At 32.2% G+C, this 22,890-nt stretch overlaps 1 protein-coding gene and 1 long non-coding RNA gene across 2 annotated transcripts; both read left to right on the top strand.

Moving 5' to 3' along the window:
* Positions 1-430: 430 nt before the first annotated feature.
* On the top strand, positions 431-9,602 carry LOC134683488 (peroxidase-like protein). The gene is made up of 7 exons (XM_063542798.1): positions 431-636; positions 1,546-1,763; positions 5,582-5,683; positions 5,987-6,073; positions 6,566-7,286; positions 7,748-7,920; positions 9,556-9,602. The coding sequence occupies exons 1-7, from the start codon at positions 431-433 to the stop codon at positions 9,600-9,602; spliced, it is 1,554 nt and encodes a 517-aa protein (XP_063398868.1).
* A 2,602-nt stretch (positions 9,603-12,204) lies between these two features.
* LOC134683510 (uncharacterized) lies at positions 12,205-17,180 on the top strand. The gene is made up of 4 exons (XR_010101040.1): positions 12,205-12,304; positions 13,448-13,544; positions 15,142-15,238; positions 16,836-17,180. It is a non-coding gene; the product is annotated as an uncharacterized LOC134683510 (long non-coding RNA).
* The last annotated feature ends 5,710 nt before the right edge of the window (positions 17,181-22,890 follow it).

Genomic DNA, 22,890 nt, shown 5'->3' on the forward strand with positions numbered 1-22,890 from the left:
GTATATAAATGTATTATCAGTATGTTCCTTACAAAAAGGAAGGAAACATCTAAGAAGTAATTGCATGCCTAATGGAAAATTATTAAAGACAAACTAAAAATTCATCAAAGTAAAGAACAGATAACTTATATTGGAGCAAACTGTTTCCCGAATTAGATTAAGTGATCCGTTAGTGCAACAGTTCCTCCTAAATTGAAACAACAGCCAACATAATTGTTTCTATAATATGAACTCTCAAGTCCTTCTCAGCAAATAAGCATCAAAGATTCAAACAACACTTTTAGAAATCCTCAGTTATATAATCGTCTAACTGTAAAACAAAAGTAAGCAACGACAAGTTACTACCGGTAATACATTGAGTACAACACTAAAATATCACTAATAAACATGTCATTATAATTAAATTAAATTAAAAATTACTAGCTTCACAATGTATACAGTAGTGGTATTTATTTTTAAACCTACTTCTGTAATCGGCTTTCTTCTCTTAGAAAACGGAAGAAGGGGACCACAACCGGCAAAATCATCCATAGATTTGTTAAACTTGTTCAGTTCATCGCAGAATCAGCAGCAACTACGAAGGTCATCTAGGGTGGTGCTAATTACCGAAAAGGCTATCTCCTCTGTGAATCAACGGTAATGGTAACCTGGTGTTAAATAACTCATGCCATATCGGTGTTTTATTAATAAATGTAAACTCCAAATATAATATGAATACACTTTAAAGTCAAACCGAAATTTCAAAAAAAAAAAATGATGGGACAAAAGATCACAAAACCAAACACCGAAAGTGAAGGAACGCAATATTTAACAAAACAATCGTTATAACACCCGTTACATGTACATAATGTACATTGTAAGTGCCTGTCGCAAAGTCATGATTCTGTTATTCATGGTTTGTCGTTAACTACTATCTATCTTTATTTCTTCTCGTGTTTTTTTTTAGAACGAATCGGGCCATTGTATATTACATATTGTTACTACAGATTTTTTCTCAGCTAATGCACGATATGATTTTACTGGTTTGTAACGAGTACAGTTACCAATAGTTTTTAATATCAGCGTCCATGGCTGTTTCCTTGCCAATCAATCATGCACGCATTTATGAGATTGAAAAAAAGGCTAACATCATACATATAAAAACTGATTACCAATGAAACAACAGTAAATGTCAAAGTTTAAATACGATACTACAAGCAATTATATGTCACTGTTTGACCTTCAATAATCAGAAAAGTCATCTACGAAAAGGTAGAAATTGTAGGAAAAATGGGAAACAAATCCAACTAAAAAATACGTTCTTATTTAGACAATTTAATAAAAAAAAATGAGAACGGACACGGGAAAAGTATCAAAGAGACATAGCCCGACCAAGGAGCAGATTTACTGTTAGCCTACACAATTAAAGTAGGTTTACTGTATACTATGATAGAAAGTTAATAGTATATTTTGTAAATGGTTTGCCATCGAAGACATCGAACATCCCCTAACATCCCTATAGAAATGCTTACATGATATAGTAAAATTAGTTTGTTAATATTGTAGTTTACGGACAATGCGAACACCTGCAGTTCAACCGACAGCTATTTATGATCTTGTCGAAAAAGCGGTCGAGTCGTTTTGTGATCACCGCGAACAAATTTCCTGTAATAAAGACGCCCCCTATCGGACTATAGACGGTACATGTAATAACCTACAGAACAAACTTACGGGTGCAGCTTTTACTCCACAATCCAGGTTTTTGGAACCAACGTATGGGGACCGTAAGTGGATGTTAAATTTGAAAAAAAAATAAGTTCTTTGTTTTAAAATTCATTTCAACTATATTCTCTTTCCTCAGTTGAAAGAAATATTCAACTATCTGATAAAAAAAGAACAAAGAAGAGGTGTTGAGTTGTTAGACGGCAATTTTAATTAATTAAGACCCATCCAATCGGCAATCGAATCTATCTATACTATTAAACGAGAAGACCTCATTTTGGGTGTTGCTTCTCTTCTTTCCACATTAAATTAATCAACACGGTTCTGTGTCCTATATGTACAGTGCATATTGCCATTTGTCATCCATTCATATGATTATTCAGATTGAGTTATTTTTGGAGAAAAACAAGAAAAAAGGCATCCGGATATTGTCCCGTCATTGGACGAAATTTTAAGTCAGATTAGACTTCCAGTTTACGTTTTTCTGTATACTTTGAACATACATATACAAAGAATAAAGTGTATTTTCAGAATTCTATCTGCTATCATTTTCAAGTTTACTATCCACGGCAGTCACAGAGTATATTAAATAGAGAGGGTCTGTATACTATATCAATGACTACTATGGATCGATTAGTAAACTTAGAATTGAAAGTAAATACACTATTTATAGTAATGAATGTTCATGATATACAGATAAGCGCTTAAAATATTCATATGAACTTTTGATACCTTTTCTGAAATTCTCCAGTCATTAAATCTTTTACAAAATTCATTGATTACAAAAAAAAAGAAGATGTGGTTGCCGTACGACCTTCAACAACGAGCAAAGCCCATACCGCATACTCAGCTTTAAAAGGTCCCGATCTGACAATGTAAAACAATTCAAACCAGAAAACTAGAGGCCTTATTTATGTACAAAAAATGAACGAAAAACAAATATGTAAAACACTGAATTACAGGCCCCTTACTTGAATGTTCATAACAAACTAAATGTATGTTCATGTTGAAATTGATAGAAAACCAAAAAATGGGAATATTGAAAATAAAGGAAGAGGGATAAAAAAAAACATTTTTCAGTCCCCAATAAGATGAGGGATATGACCTTTGTCGGGACTCCGGGATCGGGTGTTTTTAAACTCGGGATTTCGGGATTGATCCTTTCGGGATTTTTTGAATTTCGGGACCTCGGGATTTCGTTTTTTAGGCCCGGGATTTCGGGATTTCATGTTTTAAAGCCCGGGAAGGCGGGATTTGGAGATCAGGACCCCTCCTACCCCCCTCCAAGAACCTATGACTTATGATATTTTTGCTGAAATTTTCCAGTCCTTTAATATTTTACAAAATTCTTCCAACAACACTTTACATACTTTAAACTACGCTCTGAATGCCCGCGGGTGTGTTCTAGTATTTTTATATTCGACAAACCTTTAATATTCGTCGATTTAATCAAGGAGTTAATGTGTTAAACGGCTACTATCAAAGATCAGAAATTAAACCCGGTTTCTGCAGAACTGAGAAAAAAATTAAACCATTGGCAATATTACTTACTCGAGACAGCCACATGTACACGGTTGAATTTTTATAATGATCAGTTTCAGTAAGAATTTCCCTTTTAAGCACTATCTTCAGATACATAAAATGTAAAACATACATCGTAGTCTTTGGTTTAAACCAACATGTCAAAATTTTATTTGTACTCAGATACTTATTATTTACTGCCAAATGGTCATCCGGATAATAACATATATTTACAGCGAATAATTTGGGTTCTGTTCCACGCATGAAAGGGAAGAATGGAAAGGATTTAAAAAGTCCCCGAGTGATCTCTAATGCTGTGTTGAAAAGTGAACTATCTGCACCTGAAAGCAACAGATTCACAGTGGCCTTGACACACTTCGGACAGTTTGTTGACCATGATATTGTAGCAACGCCAATATTTTCAGGTTTCCATTATTTAAGATACATTTTTCATGAGAATACTGCATAAGAGAATACGATAATTGTACGTTAAAGTATATCAATTTATAATGCAAAAGTTTAGTTTCATTTTACTTTTTTTCGTACACATTAAAGAAATCATCATCACCTAACGTGTTTTAAATGCATATTCTACATGCAACAGCTACTTTTTGATTATGATGATTTACACTATTCTCTGATATTTTTATGAAATGGTTTAGTTTATGTCAAGCCTATTGATATAAGGGGAAAATTCCCTGTCCCTTTTATTCTTTTTATTTGTATATTTTGAGATTTGTTTTATGAGATATCAAACTGAAACGGGTTCCATTTATAATACCTATCATTAGCATTGACTGTTGGTTACACGCTTTTTTGAATATGAATTAGAGTATTTTATCCGTCATATAGAGAGAACACAAATAATTAATACGGCTTTGGTTTAGAGCTTTTATAATGTATTTGAAAATCAAGCTGACAGAGCAACTGATCCTTTTATTAATGTTATTTTGATTTAGAGCCAGATGGTACAAGTATTTCTTGTTGTAACGGGAACGAACCAGTCAAAAGGTACTGTATGTCAATAATATCTCCATGAGTTTGATCAAAAACATTCAATGGACAATAAAGGAAAAATTATTCAACCCAGCTATTTATTTTATTCACTTTGTTTTTAAGACAGAACATGTCAAATCGATCAAAAAATTGAATTAGATAATTGTGTAAGATATTTATGATGTAAAGTAAAATATCGTTTAAAAGTACTTCATGGAACTTTCGATCATGACCAATTAATCTGTCAAAATTTAAAGGACCGAACTTTGAGAATGCTATCTTTCAATGGTTTGATTGTTTCGCGTTATTATTTTTTTATTTATATGTTTCATTATTTAGGAAGAAAGTTATTTTGATGGACACTTCAATACAATTTTAGATTGAAATTTGAGATGTGTTTGGAGAGGATATGGTATAATGTTTTGCTTTAATTTTTAGGGATGAATGTTTTTCATTTTCTACACCAAAAGATGAGTTTAAGTTCACGTGCATGCATTTTGTTCGCTCACTGCCTGCCTCGTCACCTGGATGCTCCCCTGGTATGTACAAATGACAACTAATATCACTTTATCGATTTCTTTATCAGTCGGTTTGGTCAATCGTTTCGTAGAAGTTTGTTCACTTAGATTGTCTTGAAGATGCATGCTGGTCTTATTAGTCTAGGAGACCTCAATTAGTGTTCGAGCATCGGTTGGCTCTTTAATGCGGTGAGAAAGAAAAAACAACGCCGACTTAGAGACTCGATTTGATCAAAACTGGAACTATATCGCTGTATCAACATAAAATTGATCTAGATGAGGATGCAATATTAGTCACTAGATTTCAAATAGCAATAATTAATCAAGTTATTTTACATATCTATGTTTAATTTAGAAAAATGTAAACGTTTGTCCAGCATGAGCTTTTAGATTTTTTTTTTATCAAGTTTCAATTGTTAGTCTAATCTTAGCATTTCACTAAAATTGAAATTAACAAATCTAAGCACAGCAAACTGAAATTTAACTAGATAGTTTGTATAGACAGTATCGAAATATAATCGCATTGCAAGGGTAAATTTCGATTTTCTAATTCTACCTTGCGTTCGTTTAAATTATATATTTCCCGTGATAGGAATGTGTTTAGTTTTAGACTTTGAAATGGTTGGCAGACCATATGTTTGTAGGAAACTTGTATTATCCAAGAAGCTTAGATGTACACCATAATATTGTGTGCCTATCAATTGAATAAATATGTTAAAAAAAAAATCAATAAACTAATTAAAATACTATAGTGTAAAAAAAAACCGAAGAAGAATACAAGAATCCAAATACGACAATGATGTGAACATTATAATTATTAAACTAATTAATTTCTATTTTGTTAGGTCCGAGAAACCAAATGAATGTCATTACATCATATCTAGATTTATCAAGTGTATATGGCAGCAGTAAAAAAAGATTGGACCAGTTAAGGAAACACGAAAATGGTAAAAATCCTTTTATATTTTGATTAGGAAAGTTTTAATTCGATGTCTTATTTTTTAGCAATTCAGTTTTGACACTCAAAACAAGCGTATCCTTTTTTTTTTCTTATACAAACCTAACTGGAATGAGTTGTTCACTTTTCAACATATCATATATTTCGCAAAAAAATCAACTTGACAAATGCAATGTTGGTTTCCTCTATTAGAATAAAGAAATAAGTCATGCACGTATGCATTTCATATTCAAGGTTTATACTGATGTGGTATATTTACTCAAACAAGTAGCAACAACACTTTTCATTACAGGTGAGCTAGCAGTTGGAGATAATGATTTACTTCCAAACACGCCACCTGGTGCACCGGAAGAGTGTAAACGGAAGTGTTTCATTGCTGGTATACATAAAGTTATTTGAAGGTGTTATCTAACTTCAAGTTATTTTATTTTCGTTGAAGTTAAGACTGGAATCCGGGTATGAAATGCCTACACAGTTGTCGAGGCGTTGTCAGTTTATATTCGATTTATGAGTTTGACTGTCCCTTTAGTATCTTTCGTCCCTCTTTTGTAGAATACATGTCAAAGACACAGCACATCAAACATCAGTTACGTGTCTATTGCTCTAAATCTTTATTCATAACATTTTAATTCTATAGTTATTAAATTTTTATTTCTATTTCTCTAAGGTCTATACTGCTCTACCGCTATACCCTTTGTTAAAATGAAAGATATTGTGGTAAAAAGGGTTTTTTATCTACAGAACTGGAAATTGTACAAATTGATGAAACGTATAAAACAAAACTTTAGACGGACTGTTTTTTTATAAATTCAGAATCATAACATACACTGTGGATCTATTCTATTTATGCTTGAAACATTACTAATTTTAGGTGACAAAAGACATTCTGAGGTACCATTGCTTGCGATGTTTCATATCATATTTGTAAGGGAGCATAACAGGATAGCAAAGGAACTGTTAGATTTGAATTCTGGGTGGAATGATGAGAAGCTGTTTCAAGAGACTAGAAAAATTCTGACAGGGGTCTACCAGCACATCGTGTTTAATGAATTTGTAACTGCCCTGGTTGGACCAAACTATGCTAATATTATAAGCCTAACCAGTAGTTCTAAAGGTCATCAAACTTTTTATTCTCCTTATCTGGATGGATCCTCCCGCAATGAGTTTGGTGCCACCGCTTTTCGATATGGACATTCGCAAGTAGGAAACCACGTGGGTGCATCAGGTGATGATTTCAAGGAACTTCGAAGGTCTTTAATGCAGAATGAATCCTTTGATGTTAAAACAATACGTGATCCCGAAAATGAATTTGGCGTCAAGCGGATGGGTCGGTGGATGTCTGCTACACTAGGGGACAAAACAGATAGATTTATTTCAGACCAGATGCGTAATCATTTGTTTGAAGTTCAACCGGGGGAAGCATTTGACCTAGGTGCACTCAATACACAACGTGGACGCGATCATGGTATAGCCGGGTACAATGAATATAGAGAATACTGTGGTCTGTATCGTGCGAAACATTTTGGTAATGCATATGGTGGACTGGTTGATCATGACAAATCTACTGCACGTGCTTTATCGGAAGTATACAGGTATATTAGACTGAGATCTATTTTGCAAAACATTACAATAAAATTTATTTTGGCTTGTTACCACATTTTCTCATGGAATAGACGTTCTTATATGTAATGCCAAAATTTTCTAAATGGAAGGAATGTACATCGGTAATAGTTTCACATGCAACATGTACAAGAAAACGTTTAATATACAGAATCCAGAGTTAAATTATGATGTTGTACTTTCACATAAATCATTGATTTGTTTTACATATCATAACAACTTATAATGTATTTATAATGTTAGATGCTAATAAATAGTTGGAAACTTTGCTCATTAGAGTGAATGTGCTTTTTTAAGCACATGTGTGAACATATACCCAATGTACGTGCGTGGTATAGTTTGGATGTATTCTATATGTTGAATACAATTAGTCTCATACATTACAACAAGGAAGACTGTTCACCATTATAACAAATTTTTATATATTTTACAGTCATCCTGATGATATTGATTTATTTGTTGGTGGAATATCAGAAAAACCTGCATCAGGAGAATCTATCTTAGGACCAACATTCAGATGTCTTATAGCTCTTCAGTTCCTCAATTATAAACACGGGGACAGATTCTTTTACGAAAATAACTTCCAAGCGACAGGGTTTACACTAGGTAAGATAATGATCATGAGTTTTCTCAAATATCATTCTCTCAGTTGATTTAGTTGCAAAATTGGTTATGTATATTTGAATTTATTCACGTGTGAAGATCACCGGTTAACTTATTACCAATCCGGAGCACATGTGATCGCCCCTAGTCGTTGGTGGGGTTCGTGTTGCTTATTGTTTAGTTTCTATGTTGTGTCATGTGTACTTTTGTTTGTCTGTTTTTATTTTTAATTTTTAGGCGTAGTCGGTTTAGAATCAATTTCTGAGTTTTTACTGTCCCTCTTATATCTTTCGTCCCTTTTTTCTGTTGTCTCTCTCATTTGTCATTTTTGTTATTAACATTCAGAACGTCATTTATTGAAGAAAAAAATATTCTAAGAACCAAAAAATAGAAATATTAGTTATTTATATCATCAACTAAATATTTAAAATTTTGGGATTCTAGTAGTTGTCTCATTGGCAATCATGCCACATCTCCCATATGTTTCTACATCAATGGTCTTTCAAACTGGGGGGTGGGGGGGATCTTTTTTACCACATTAAATCTCAAGGCGGTCGACCTTCGATTCATTACTTCTGTGCTGACATGAATTATCATTGATATGGTCATATTTATAAATTAACTGTTTTGTTTACCAAACTTCTGAATTTTTAAAAAATACTAAGGCTTGTCTACCTCAGGAAAAGATTACTATAGCTATATTTGGCAAAACTTTTAGGAATTTTGTTCCTCAATGCTCTTCGACTTCGAACATTTTTTGGCCTTTTTAACTCTTTTTAATTCGATCTGACGAGTCTTTTGTAGACGAAACACCCGTCTGGCGTAAATACAAAATTTAATCCTGGTATCTATGACTAGTTTATATTCAAAACGTTATTACGTTTTCTGTGTTATGTTTTAAATCTAGGTGTTTTTTTCTTTCTTTTTGTCACTATCAGTTTTACCATGGCATTGTTAGTTCTTGACCACATTTTGAATCCTTGGTATCTTTCATCCCTCTTCATCTACTATTGTGACTTTCTATATATTTGGAACATCACGTTGAAGACGAAATATGACGATTTGTTAAATTGATGTCTTTTATTTAAGATCAATTGAATGAGATAAAACGACAGACGTTTGCGGGAATTTATTGTCGGACATTAAGCCTGGAGTATATACAACCAGATATATTCATTAATCCGGATAGTCAGTAAGTATATTTAGTCAGATAACGATATAGATTGTGAAAGATAAAGTAATCTACAATATGACAAATCTTTATACCATTAAGCCCTAAAAAAAACATATGAATTAATCTATGCCTTTGGAAAAAAAATGAATCATTTTTTCCCTGTGATGTCGTATTTTTTTTTTTATATATATATTCCTATATGTAAATGGGCGATATGAAAAACAAATCAACGAGTCAGAAAGAAACGACATAAATTAGTGGATAGAGAATAGTCTACGCCGAGATGTCTTTGTTTTTGTGGTTTCATTTAATAATAGCTGTTTAAAGCACTTTATATATATTAAAACAGCCATATTTGTTTTATTACGGACATTATATCGTATCTAAATATATATATACTCATCTGTTTCTACATGTTGATACAGTGAGTATTTTAAAAACTATAACACAATTTTTAATTTCAGAAAACCTTCGGTCAAAAGAATACGCTGTGCCGAATTGCCAAGGTTGAATCTTGATTACTGGAAGACTTAAAACAGTTTATATAAAAAAAAAAGTACTAAAAACAACTGTCAGATTGAAAAAGACTTTTGTGTATTTGAAATCTCTACGCAAAGTTTGTAACTGTTTAAAAATTTAGTTGATGTAATAACCCTACAGCATTTACCAGTCTTTTATTTCGATTTTTTTATTTAACCACTTACACATGTACAACCATACGTGTAATTTTTTAGGTCGATTTTTATACGACGCAGTTCATATGATAAATGTTAAAGGATTATGAAATGGTTACAATTGGAGCATATCCGTGAACTCATTTTAGTAACAGCCCTCCATATGCAGGCTAATGAATATCAATACATACATACTACACATGTAAAAATGTAATTACAAAAATCTGAATCTGAAGGTACATTTATAATGGGTATAAGTCTATTAAAATTGACCAAATCAAACGCTTAGCTATATCAACCAACAGAATGGCGCTGCTGGAATGTTGCTTTAAAGAAATGAGGTTACAATAAAACAGCTGAAATATTCTCTTTTGTCGCACAAATGTGTTCTCAACTGACCCTAATTGTAAACAGTTATCAAAGGTACCAGGATTATAATTCAATATGCTAGATGCGCGTTTCGTCTACATAAGACTTATCAGTGACGCTCATATTTTATGAAGTACACATAGTCAGAACCTATTCTACGGTTCTCCTTCTATCGTATTAGTTACTTGTTAAGACTAAGTACCATTGCCACATCGTAATTGTGCCGTATGTGTACAACTATATGACATCTCAGTTTTATTCATAATTACGAGTGTATGTCTGTTTCCTTTACAAAGTCTGGAATATGACAGGGTTTTTTCCGCTTGTTGCAATAATTGATAGTGTTTGATTTTGTCCATTTTTAGCTCACCTGGCCCAAAGGGCCAAGTGAGCTTTTCTCATCACTTGGCGTCCGGCATCCGTCGTCGTCGTCGTCCGTCGTCGTCCGTCGTCGTCCTGCGTCCGGCGTTAACTTTTACAAAAATCTTCTCCTCTGAAACTACTAGGCCAAATTTAACCAAACTTGGCCACAATCATCATTGGGGTATCTAGTTTAAAAATTGTGTCCGGTGACCCCGCCAACTAACCAAGATGGCCGCCATGGCTATAAATAGAACATAGGGGTAAAATGCAGTTTTTGGCTTATAACTCAAAAACCAAAGCATTTAGGGCAAATCTGACCTGGGGTAATATTGTTAATCAGGTGAAGATCTATCTGCTCTGAAATTTTCAGATGAATCTGACATTCCGTTGTTTGGTTGCTGCCCCTGAATTGGTAATTTTAAGGAAATTTTGTTGTTTTTGGTTAATATCTTGAATATTATTTTAGATAGAGATAAACTGTAAAAGCAATAATGTTCAGCAAAGTAAGATCTACAAATAAGTCAACATGACCAAAATGATCAGTTGACCACTTATAGGGGTAAATTCAGTAAATAAATATACGTCATCAGGGACCGCCCATTTAGGGGAGAGCTTTCTGTATAACACTGAAGTTATATGGTCTTCTGATTGGCAGATAATGTTTGTAATAAATATTTTTTGGTAGATGGATCAAAACTAGAGTTGAAAAAAAATAAAAAATAAATGCTGAATGTACTATTTTTTTTCCCTTCAGGGTTGAAAAGTAATGGGGGTCAGTATGGGAATTCAGTGCGAATCTACATTGTTTGTAAACAAGGCCATGTGAATGCCCAAAAATGCCGCATGACCCTATGTTTTTATTGTTGCAAAAGATAGGGCTACATTTGTACTTTCATGAATGATATATGAAAGATTTTGATTTCTAAAGGTAAATCAGGTATAAATTTATTTCCACACATAGATTAGCATTAAAGTCAATGTGAGATTTTTTACTGAATTTACCCCTATAGGAAAATATGCACTTTTTCACTGTACTTGTCCAAGGCCAAACAATAATCACAAAACTCATTTCCTGTAAATGTTCATGTTAAGGAAGGATTTGGGAACCATTTAAAGCTGTTTTTTACACAAATTTCTATCTTTAACTGCGGCTATCCAGGATGCACTCAGTGTACAGTGAGAGAAGCATGATGTATATTTTAAAAATCAGTTTTGTGTCCAGATTGAAAGAAACAATAAAAATTACACTTGAGAGTTATGATATCAATGAAAGGCATGAATATTCTCCCCATTTACATCACATTTCACACATATTTATTCTCATAATGTATAAAATCATATGAAAAAAATGGATTACCTCCCTTTGACGGAGTGTTTTTTTTTTAGCTGTGTTCCCCATGTTAAGTTGTAGAACAAGTGGTAAATAAGCACTTTTCTAGTATTTTAACACTTGAATAAACTGACCGCATAAAGGTATTCATTTATTTTTACATAACGCTTTGCGTTTCTTTATTTAAAGAATATACTAGACAAGTTTTCATGATTACAGGTCCTTCATCTATGAAACAAGTGTTAAAATGTTTGTAATTGGATTTTTAAGTGAAATTATTGCTTTTAAATACTCTAAATTGTTACTTCAATCTCCCAAATGTAAATTTTGGTCATACCTAAATCTTATTTTTTCATATTTGGCACTTTTTTCTACTTCAGTTCTAGCTGTCTAGTTTTGGCAAAGAACCCATCCTGATGTCCGGGTAACAGGAATTTCTGCAGAGTGATTGTCAATGACATTTTGTGAAATTTACAAGTAATTAAAACACAGATTTAGTATAATGACACATAATTGTTGTTTTATTTGGTATGAAACTGCTTGAAAAAGCCTTTGAGAAGTCTTTTTGTGGTCTTTTCATGGTATTTAACCAAACACTTCCATATAAGGAAAAAAACTAACTTAGAGTACACCAAGACTTTAGTTTCTAGATGTACTTGCAATATTACTCAAAGCAAACACAGAAAACAATTCATATTTATTAAACATAGTATTTTACACCATTCTTTTAAAAACAGTCAATGCCCAACTGTATATACCAAATATACATTGGCCGCAGTATGGGCTGTAGTATAAATTTTGCTCTATCTTTACAAATTCAGCATTTTTGAAGGCTGTATTGAAACTGGAACTTGAAAATTGGATACATTACATGTTTATTACAAAAAAAGATGGAAAAGAAGTAATGAACTCTCTTATAGGAAAATATGCACTTTTTCACTGTACTTGTCCAAGGCCAAACAATAATCACAAAACTCATTTCCTGTAAATGTTCATGTTAAGGAAGGATTTGGGAACCATTTAAAGCTGTTTTTTACACAAATTTCTATCTTTAACTGCGGCTATCCAGGATGCACTCAGTGTACAGTGAGAGAAGCATGATGTATATTTTAAAAATCAGTTTTGTGTCCAGATTGAAAGAAACAATAAAAATTACACTTGAGAGTTATGATATCAATGAAAGGCATGAATATTCTCCCCATTTACATCACATTTCACACATATTTATTCTCATAATGTATAAAATCATATGAAAAAAATGGATTACCTCCCTTTGACGGAGTGGGTTTTTTTTAGCTGTGTTCCCCATGTTAAGTTGTAGAACAAGTGGTAAATAAGCACTTTTCTAGTATTTTAACACTTGAATAAACTGACCGCATAAAGGTATTCATTTATTTTTATATAACGCTTTGCGTTTCTTTATTTAAAGAATATACTAGACAAGTTTTCATGATTACAGGTCCTTCATCTATGAAACAAGTGTTAAAATGTTTGTAATTGGATTTTTAAGTGAAATTATTGCTTTTAAATACTCTAAATTGTTACTTCAATCTCCCAAATGTAAATTTTGGTCATACCTAAATCTTATTTTTTCATATTTGGCACTTTTTTCTACTTCAGTTCTAGCTGTCTAGTTTTGGCAAAGAACCCATCCTGATGTCCGGGTAACAGGAATTTCTGCAGAGTGATTGTCAATGACATTTTGTGAAATTTACAAGTAATTAAAACACAGATTTAGTATAATGACACATAATTGTTGTTTTATTTGGTATGAAACTGCTTGAAAAAGCCTTTGAAAAGTCTTTTTGTGGTCTTTTCATGGTATTTAACCAAACACTTCCATTTAAGGAAAAAAACTAACTAAGAGTACACCAAGACTTTAGTTTCTAGATGTACTTGCAATATTACTCAAAGCAAACACAGAAAACAATTCATATTTATTAAACATAGTATTTTACACCATTCTTTTAAAAACAGTCAATGCCCAACTGTATATACCAAATATACATTGGCCGCAGTATGGGCTGTAGTATATATTTTGCTCTATCTTTACAAATTCAGCATTTTTGAAGGCTGTATTGAAACTGGAACTTGAAAATTGGATACATTACATGTTTATTACAAAAAAAGATGTAAAAGAAGTAATGAACTCTCTTATAGGGGTAAATTCAGTAAATAAATATACGTCATCAGGGACCGCCCATTTAGGGGAGAGCTTTCTGTATAACACTGAAGTTATATGGTCTTCTGATTGGCAGATAATGTTTGTAATAAATATTTTTTGGTAGATGGATCAAAACTAGAGTTGAAAAAAAATAAAAAATAAATGCTGAATGTACTATTTTTTTTCCCTTCAGGGTTGAAAAGTAATGGGGGTCAGTATGGGAATTCAGTGCGAATCTACATTGTTTGTAAACAAGGCCATGTGAATGCCCAAAAATGCCGCATGACCCTATGTTTTTATTGTTGCAAAAGATAGGGCTACATTTGTACTTTCATGAATGATATATGAAAGATTTTGATTTCTAAAGGTAAATCAGGTATAAATTTATTTCCACACATAGATTAGCATTAAAGTCAATGGGAGATTTTTTACTGAATTTACCCCTATAGGAAAATATGCACTTTTTCACTGTACTTGTCCAAGGCCAAACAATAATCACAAAACTCATTTCCTGTAAATGTTCATGTTAAGGAAGGATTTGGGAACCATTTAAAGCTGTTTTTTACACAAATTTCTATCTTTAACTGCGGCTATCCAGGATGCACTCAGTGTACAGTGAGAGAAGCATGATGTATATTTTAAAAATCAGTTTTGTGTCCAGATTGAAAGAAACAATAAAAATTACACTTGAGAGTTATGATATCAATGAAAGGCATGAATATTCTCCCCATTTACATCACATTTCACACATATTTATTCTCATAATGTATAAAATCATATGAAAAAAATGGATTACCTCCCTTTGACGGAGTGGTTTTTTTTTTAGCTGTGTTCCCCATGTTAAGTTGTAGAACAAGTGGTAAATAAGCACTTTTCTAGTATTTTAACACTTGAATAAACTGACCGCATAAAGGTATTCATTTATTTTTATATAACGCTTTGCGTTTCTTTATTTAAAGAATATACTAGACAAGTTTTCATGATTACAGGTCCTTCATCTATGAAACAAGTGTTAAAATGTTTGTAATTGGATTTTTAAGTGAAATTATTGCTTTTAAATACTCTAAATTGTTACTTCAATCTCCCAAATGTAAATTTTGGTCATACCTAAATCTTATTTTTTCATATTTGGCACTTTTTTCTACTTCAGTTCTAGCTGTCTAGTTTTGGCAAAGAACCCATCCTGATGTCCGGGTAACAGGAATTTCTGCAGAGTGATTGTCAATGACATTTTGTGAAATTTACAAGTAATTAAAACACAGATTTAGTATAATGACACATAATTGTTGTTTTATTTGGTATGAAACTGCTTGAAAAAGCCTTTGAAAAGTCTTTTTGTGGTCTTTTCATGGTATTTAACCAAACACTTCCATTTAAGGAAAAAAACTAACTAAGAGTACACCAAGACTTTAGTTTCTAGATGTACTTGCAATATTACTCAAAGCAAACACAGAAAACAATTCATATTTATTAAACATAGTATTTTACACCATTCTTTTAAAAACAGTCAATGCCCAACTGTATATACCAAATATACATTGGCCGCAGTATGGGCTGTAGTATATATTTTGCTCTATCTTTACAAATTCAGCATTTTTGAAGGCTGTATTGAAACTGGAACTTGAAAATTGGATACATTACATGTTTATTACAAAAAAAGATGGAAAAGAAGTAATGAACTCTCTTATAGGGGTAAATTCAGTAAATAAATATACGTCATCAGGGACCGCCCATTTAGGGGAGAGCTTTCTGTATAACACTGAAGCTATATGGTCTTCTGATTGGCAGATAATGTTTGTAATAAATATTTTTTGGTAGATGGATCAAAACTAGAGTTGAAAAAAAATAAAAAATAAATGCTGAATGTACTATTTTTTTCCCCTTCAGGGTTGAAAAGTAATGGGGGTCAGTATGGGAATTCAGTGCGAATCTACATTGTTTGTAAACAAGGCCATGTGAATGCCCAAAAATGCCGCATGACCCTATGTTTTTATTGTTGCAAAAGATAGGGCTACATTTGTACTTTCATGAATGATATATGAAAGATTTTGATTTCTAAAGGTAAATCAGGTATAAATTTATTTCCACACATAGATTAGCATTAAAGTCAATGGGAGATTTTTTACTGAATTTACCCCTATAGGAAAATATGCACTTTTTCACTGTACTTGTCCAAGGCCAAACAATAATCACAAAACTCATTTCCTGTAAATGTTCATGTTAAGGAAGGATTTGGGAACCATTTAAAGCTGTTTTTTTCACAAATTTCTATCTTTAACTGCGGCTATCCAGGATGCACTCAGTGTACAGTGAGAGAAGCATGATGTATATTTTAAAAATCAGTTTTGTGTCCAGATTGAAAGAAACAATAAAAATTACACTTGAGAGTTATGATATCAATGAAAGGCATGAATATTCTCCCCATTTACATCACATTTCACACATATTTATTCTCATAATGTATAAAATCATATGAAAAAAATGGATTACCTCCCTTTGACGGAGTGGTTTTTTTTTTAGCTGTGTTCCCCATGTTAAGTTGTAGAACAAGTGGTAAATAAGCACTTTTCTAGTATTTTAACACTTGAATAAACTGACCGCATAAAGGTATTCATTTATTTTTATATAACGCTTTGCGTTTCTTTATTTAAAGAATATACTAGACAAGTTTTCATGATTACAGGTCCTTCATCTATGAAACAAGTGTTAAAATGTTTGTAATTGGATTTTTAAGTGAAATTATTGCTTTTAAATACTCTAAATTGTTACTTCAATCTCCCAAATGTAAATTTTGGTCATACCTAAATCTTATTTTTTCATATTTGGCACTTTTTTCTACTTCAGTTCTAGCTGTCTAGTTTTGGCAAAGAACCCATCCTGATGTCCGGGTAACAGGAATTTCTGCAGAGTGATTGTCAATGACATTTTGTGAAATTTACAAGTAATTAAAACACAGATTTAGTATAATGACACATAATTGTTGTTTTATTTGGTATGAAACTGCTTGAAAAAGCCTTTGAAAAGTCTTTTTGTGGTCTTTTCATGGTATTTAACCAAACACTTCCATATAAGGAAAAAAACTAACTAAGAGTACACCAAGACTTTAGTTTCTAGATGTACTTGCAATATTACTCAAAGCAAACACAGAAAACAATTCATATTTATTAAACATAGTATTTTACACCATTCTTTTAAAAACAGTCAATGCCCAACTGTATATACCAAATATACATTGGCCGCAGTATGGGCTGTAGTATATATTTTGCTCTATCTTTACAAATTCAGCATTTTTGAAGGCTGTATTGAAACTGGAACTTGAAAATTGGATACATTACATGTTTATTACAAAAAAAGATGGAAAAGAAGTAATGAACTCTCTTATAGGGGTAAATTCAGTAAATAAATATACGTCATCAGGGACCGCCCATTTAGGGGAGAGCTTAATTTCTGTATAACACTGAAGCTATATGGTCTTCTGATTGGCAGATAATGTTTGTAATAAATATTTTTTGGTAGATGGATCAAAACTAGAGTTGAAAAAAAATAAAAAATAAATGCTGAATGTACTATTTTTTTCCCCTTCAGGGTTGAAAAGTAATGGGGGTCAGTATGGGAATTCAGTGCGAATCTACATTGTTTGTAAACAAGGCCATGTAAATGCCCAAAAATGCCGCATGACCCTATGTTTTTATTGTTGCAAAAGATAGGGCTACATTTGTACTTTCATGAATGATATATGAAAGATTTTGATTTCTAAAGGTAAATCAGGTATAAATTTATTTCCACACATAGATTAGCATTAAAGTCAATGGGAGATTTTTTACTGAATTTACCCCTATAGGAAAATATGCACTTTTTCACTGTACTTGTCCAAGGCCAAACAATAATCACAAAACTCATTTCCTGTAAATGTTCATGTTAAGGAAGGATTTGGGAACCATTTAAAGCTGTTTTTTTCACAAATTTCTATCTTTAACTGCGGCTATCCAGGATGCACTCAGTGTACAGTGAGAGAAGCATGATGTATATTTTAAAAATCAGTTTTGTGTCCAGATTGAAAGAAACAATAAAAATTACACTTGAGAGTTATGATATCAATGAAAGGCATGAATATTCTCCCCATTTACATCACATTTCACACATATTTATTCTCATAATGTATAAAATCATATGAAAAAAATGGATTACCTCCCTTTGACGGAGTGGGTTTTTTTTAGCTGTGTTCCCCATGTTAAGTTGTAGAACAAGTGGTAAATAAGCACTTTTCTAGTATTTTAACACTTGAATAAACTGACCGCATAAAGGTATTCATTTATTTTTATATAACGCTTTGCGTTTCTTTATTTAAAGAATATACTAGACAAGTTTTCATGATTACAGGTCCTTCATCTATGAAACAAGTGTTAAAATGTTTGTAATTGGATTTTTAAGTGAAATTATTGCTTTTAAATACTCTAAATTGTTACTTCAATCTCCCAAATGTAAATTTTGGTCATACCTAAATCTTATTTTTTCATATTTGGCACTTTTTTCTACTTCAGTTCTAGCTGTCTAGTTTTGGCAAAGAACCCATCCTGATGTCCGGGTAACAGGAATTTCTGCAGAGTGATTGTCAATGACATTTTGTGAAATTTACAAGTAATTAAAACACAGATTTAGTATAATGACACATAATTGTTGTTTTATTTGGTATGAAACTGCTTGAAAAAGCCTTTGAAAAGTCTTTTTGTGGTCTTTTCATGGTATTTAACCAAACACTTCCATTTAAGGAAAAAAACTAACTAAGAGTACACCAAGACTTTAGTTTCTAGATGTACTTGCAATATTACTCAAAGCAAACACAGAAAACAATTCATATTTATTAAACATAGTATTTTACACCATTCTTTTAAAAACAGTCAATGCCCAACTGTATATACCAAATATACATTGGCCGCAGTATGGGCTGTAGTATATATTTTGCTCTATCTTTACAAATTCAGCATTTTTGAAGGCTGTATTGAAACTGGAACTTGAAAATTGGATACATTACATGTTTATTACAAAAAAAGATGGAAAAGAAGTAATGAACTCTCTTATAGGGGTAAATTCAGTAAATAAATATACGTCATCAGGGACCGCCCATTTAGGGGAGAGCTTTCTGTATAACACTGAAGTTATATGGTCTTCTGATTGGCAGATAATGTTTGTAATAAATATTTTTTGGTAGATGGATCAAAACTAGAGTTGAAAAAAAATAAAAAATAAATGCTGAATGTACTATTTTTTTCCCCTTCAGGGTTGAAAAGTAATGGGGGTCAGTATGGGAATTCAGTGCGAATCTACATTGTTTGTAAACAAGGCCATGTGAATGCCCAAAAATGCCGCATGACCCTATGTTTTTATTGTTGCAAAAGATAGGGCTACATTTGTACTTTCATGAATGATATATGAAAGATTTTGATTTCTAAAGGTAAATCAGGTATAAATTTATTTCCACACATAGATTAGCATTAAAGTCAATGGGAGATTTTTTACTGAATTTACCCCTATAGGAAAATATGCACTTTTTCACTGTACTTGTCCAAGGCCAAACAATAATCACAAAACTCATTTCCTGTAAATGTTCATGTTAACGAAGGATTTGGGAACCATTTAAAGCTGTTTTTTACACAAATTTCTATCTTTAACTGCGGCTATCCAGGATGCACTCAGTGTACAGTGAGAGAAGCATGATGTATATTTTAAAAATCAGTTTTGTGTCCAGATTGAAAGAAACAATAAAAATTACACTTGAGAGTTATGATATCAATGAAAGGCATGACTATTCTCCCCATTTACATCACATTTCACACATATTTATTCTCATAATGTATAAAATCATATGAAAAAAATGGATTACCTCCCTTTGACGGAGTGGGTTTTTTTTAGCTGTGTTCCCCATGTTAAGTTGTAGAACAAGTGGTAAATAAGCACTTTTCTAGTATTTTAACACTTGAATAAACTGACCGCATAAAGGTATTCATTTATTTTTATATAACGCTTTGCGTTTCTTTATTTAAAGAATATACTAGACAAGTTTTCATGATTACAGGTCCTTCATCTATGAAACAAGTGTTAAAATGTTTGTAATTGGATTTTTAAGTGAAATTATTGCTTTTAAATACTCTAAATTGTTACTTCAATCTCCCAAATGTAAATTTTGGTCATACCTAAATCTTATTTTTTCATATTTGGCACTTTTTTCTACTTCAGTTCTAGCTGTCTAGTTTTGGCAAAGAACCCATCCTGATGTCCGGGTAACAGGAATTTCTGCAGAGTGATTGTCAATGACATTTTGTGAAATTTACAAGTAATTAAAACACAGATTTAGTATAATGACACATAATTGTTGTTTTATTTGGTATGAAACTGCTTGAAAAAGCCTTTGAAAAGTCTTTTTGTGGTCTTTTCATGGTATTTAACCAAACACTTCCATTTAAGGAAAAAAACTAACTAAGAGTACACCAAGACTTTAGTTTCTAGATGTACTTGCAATATTACTCAAAGCAAACACAGAAAACAATTCATATTTATTAAACATAGTATTTTACACCATTCTTTTAAAAACAGTCAATGCCCAACTGTATATACCAAATATACATTGGCCGCAGTATGGGCTGTAGTATATATTTTGCTCTATCTTTACAAATTCAGCATTTTTGAAGGCTGTATTGAAACTGGAACTTGAAAATTGGATACATTACATGTTTATTACAAAAAAAGATGTAAAAGAAGTAATGAACTCTCTTATAGGGGTAAATTCAGTAAATAAATATACGTCATCAGGGACCGCCCATTTAGGGGAGAGCTTTCTGTATAACACTGAAGTTATATGGTCTTCTGATTGGCAGATAATGTTTGTAATAAATATTTTTTGGTAGATGGATCAAAACTAGAGTTGAAAAAAAATAAAAAATAAATGCTGAATGTACTATTTTTTTCCCTTCAGGGTTGAAAAGTAATGGGGGTCAGTATGGGAATTCAGTGCGAATCTACATTGTTTGTAAACAAGGCCATGTGAATGCCCAAAAATGCCGCATGACCCTATGTTTTTATTGTTGCAAAAGATAGGGCTACATTTGTACTTTCATGAATGATATATGAAAGATTTTGATTTCTAAAGGTAAATCAGGTATAAATTTATTTCCACACATAGATTAGCATTAAAGTCAATGGGAGATTTTTTACTGAATTTACCCCTTTAGGAGTTATTGCCCTTTATAGTCAATTTTTAACCATTTTCGTAAATCTTAGTAATCTTTTAGAAAAATCTTCTCCTCTGAAACTGCTTGGCCAAATTATTTGAAACTTGGCCACAATCATCATTGGGGTATCTAGTTTAAAAATTGTGTCTGGTGACCCAGCCAACTAACCAAGATGACCGCCATGGCTATAAATAGAACATAGGGGTAAAATGCAGTTTTTGGCTTATAACTTAAAAACCCAAGCATTTAGAGCAAATCTGACATGAAGTAAAATTGTTAATCAGGTGAAGATCTATCTGCCCTGAAATTTTCAGATGAATTGGACAACCTATTTTTGGGTTGCAACCCCTGAATTGGTAATTTTAAGGAAATTTTGCTGTTTTTGGTTATTATATTGAATATTATTATAGATATAGGTAAACTGTAAACAGCACTAATGTTCAGCAAGGTCAGATTTACAAATAAGTCAACATGACCAAAATGGTCAGTTGACCTCTTTAGGAGTTATTGCCCTTTAAAGTCAATTTTTAACCATTTTTCGTAAATTTTATATATCTTTTACTAAAATCTTCTTCTCTGAAACTGCTGTGCCAAATTGATCCAAACTTGGCCACAATCATCTTTGGGGTTTTTTGTTTAAAAAATGTGTCCGGTGACCTGGCCATCAAACCAAGATGGCCGCCACGGCTAAAAATAGAACATAGGGGTAAAATGCAGTTTTTGGCTTATAACTCAAAAACCAAATAATTGAGAGAAAATCTGACATGAAGTAAAATTGTTAATCAGGTCAAGATCTATCTGCCCTGAAATTTTCAGATGAATTGGACAACCTGTTTTTGGGTTACGGCCCCTGAATTGGTAATTTTAAGGACATTTTGCTGTTTTTGGTTATTATATTGAATATTATTATAGATATAGGTAAACTATAAACAGCAATAATTTTCAGCAAAGTAAGATCTACAAATATGTCAACATGAACGAAATGGTCAATTGACCCCTGTAGGAGTTATTGACTTTTGTAGTCAATTTTCAATCTGCTTCCTTTGTTTAATATTCACATAGACCAAGGTGAGCGACACAGGCTCTTTAGAGCCTCTAGTTATAGATTTCCCCCTTTTCAATTTGCCTTGGAGTAGATTACTTTTTGTATTCTTTTTTCAATTTGTGTTCTTTCTTAAATGTTATTTTGCTTAAACACAGGCAACATTTGCTCACTTGAATTTCACATGAAATTCACGTGAAAATGTCACGCGAGATTCACCTCAAACGAGCTTATATATCAAACTCACGTGAAGAATTTGATGTGATTTGACATTCACCTAGTTCTCACGTGAAAATTTAACTTCTCGTGACTTTTTCAACAAAAAAATAAAATATTTTCATGATTTTACTTAAATTTGAAAAAAAAGATGTTGTTTTAATAACTTTATTTTAAAAATTCATGTGAATTTCGTGAAAAAAAAGTTCCTGTGATTTTCACGTTGACAAAATTCCTGTGATTTTTACGTGAAATTCACGTGAAACTCACATAAACCGATTTCACGTGAGTTTCACGTATAAGCTCGTTTGAGGTGAAATTTAAGTAAACTTCACGTGAGATTTACATTAATTTCACTTCACGTGAAATTAATGTGACTGAAGTTTGCCTGTGTACTTACGTGTATCGATAGTCA

This window comes from Mytilus trossulus, chromosome 9 (genome assembly GCF_036588685.1).
Source record: "Mytilus trossulus isolate FHL-02 chromosome 9, PNRI_Mtr1.1.1.hap1, whole genome shotgun sequence".
NCBI lineage: Eukaryota > Metazoa > Mollusca > Bivalvia > Mytilida > Mytilidae > Mytilus > Mytilus trossulus.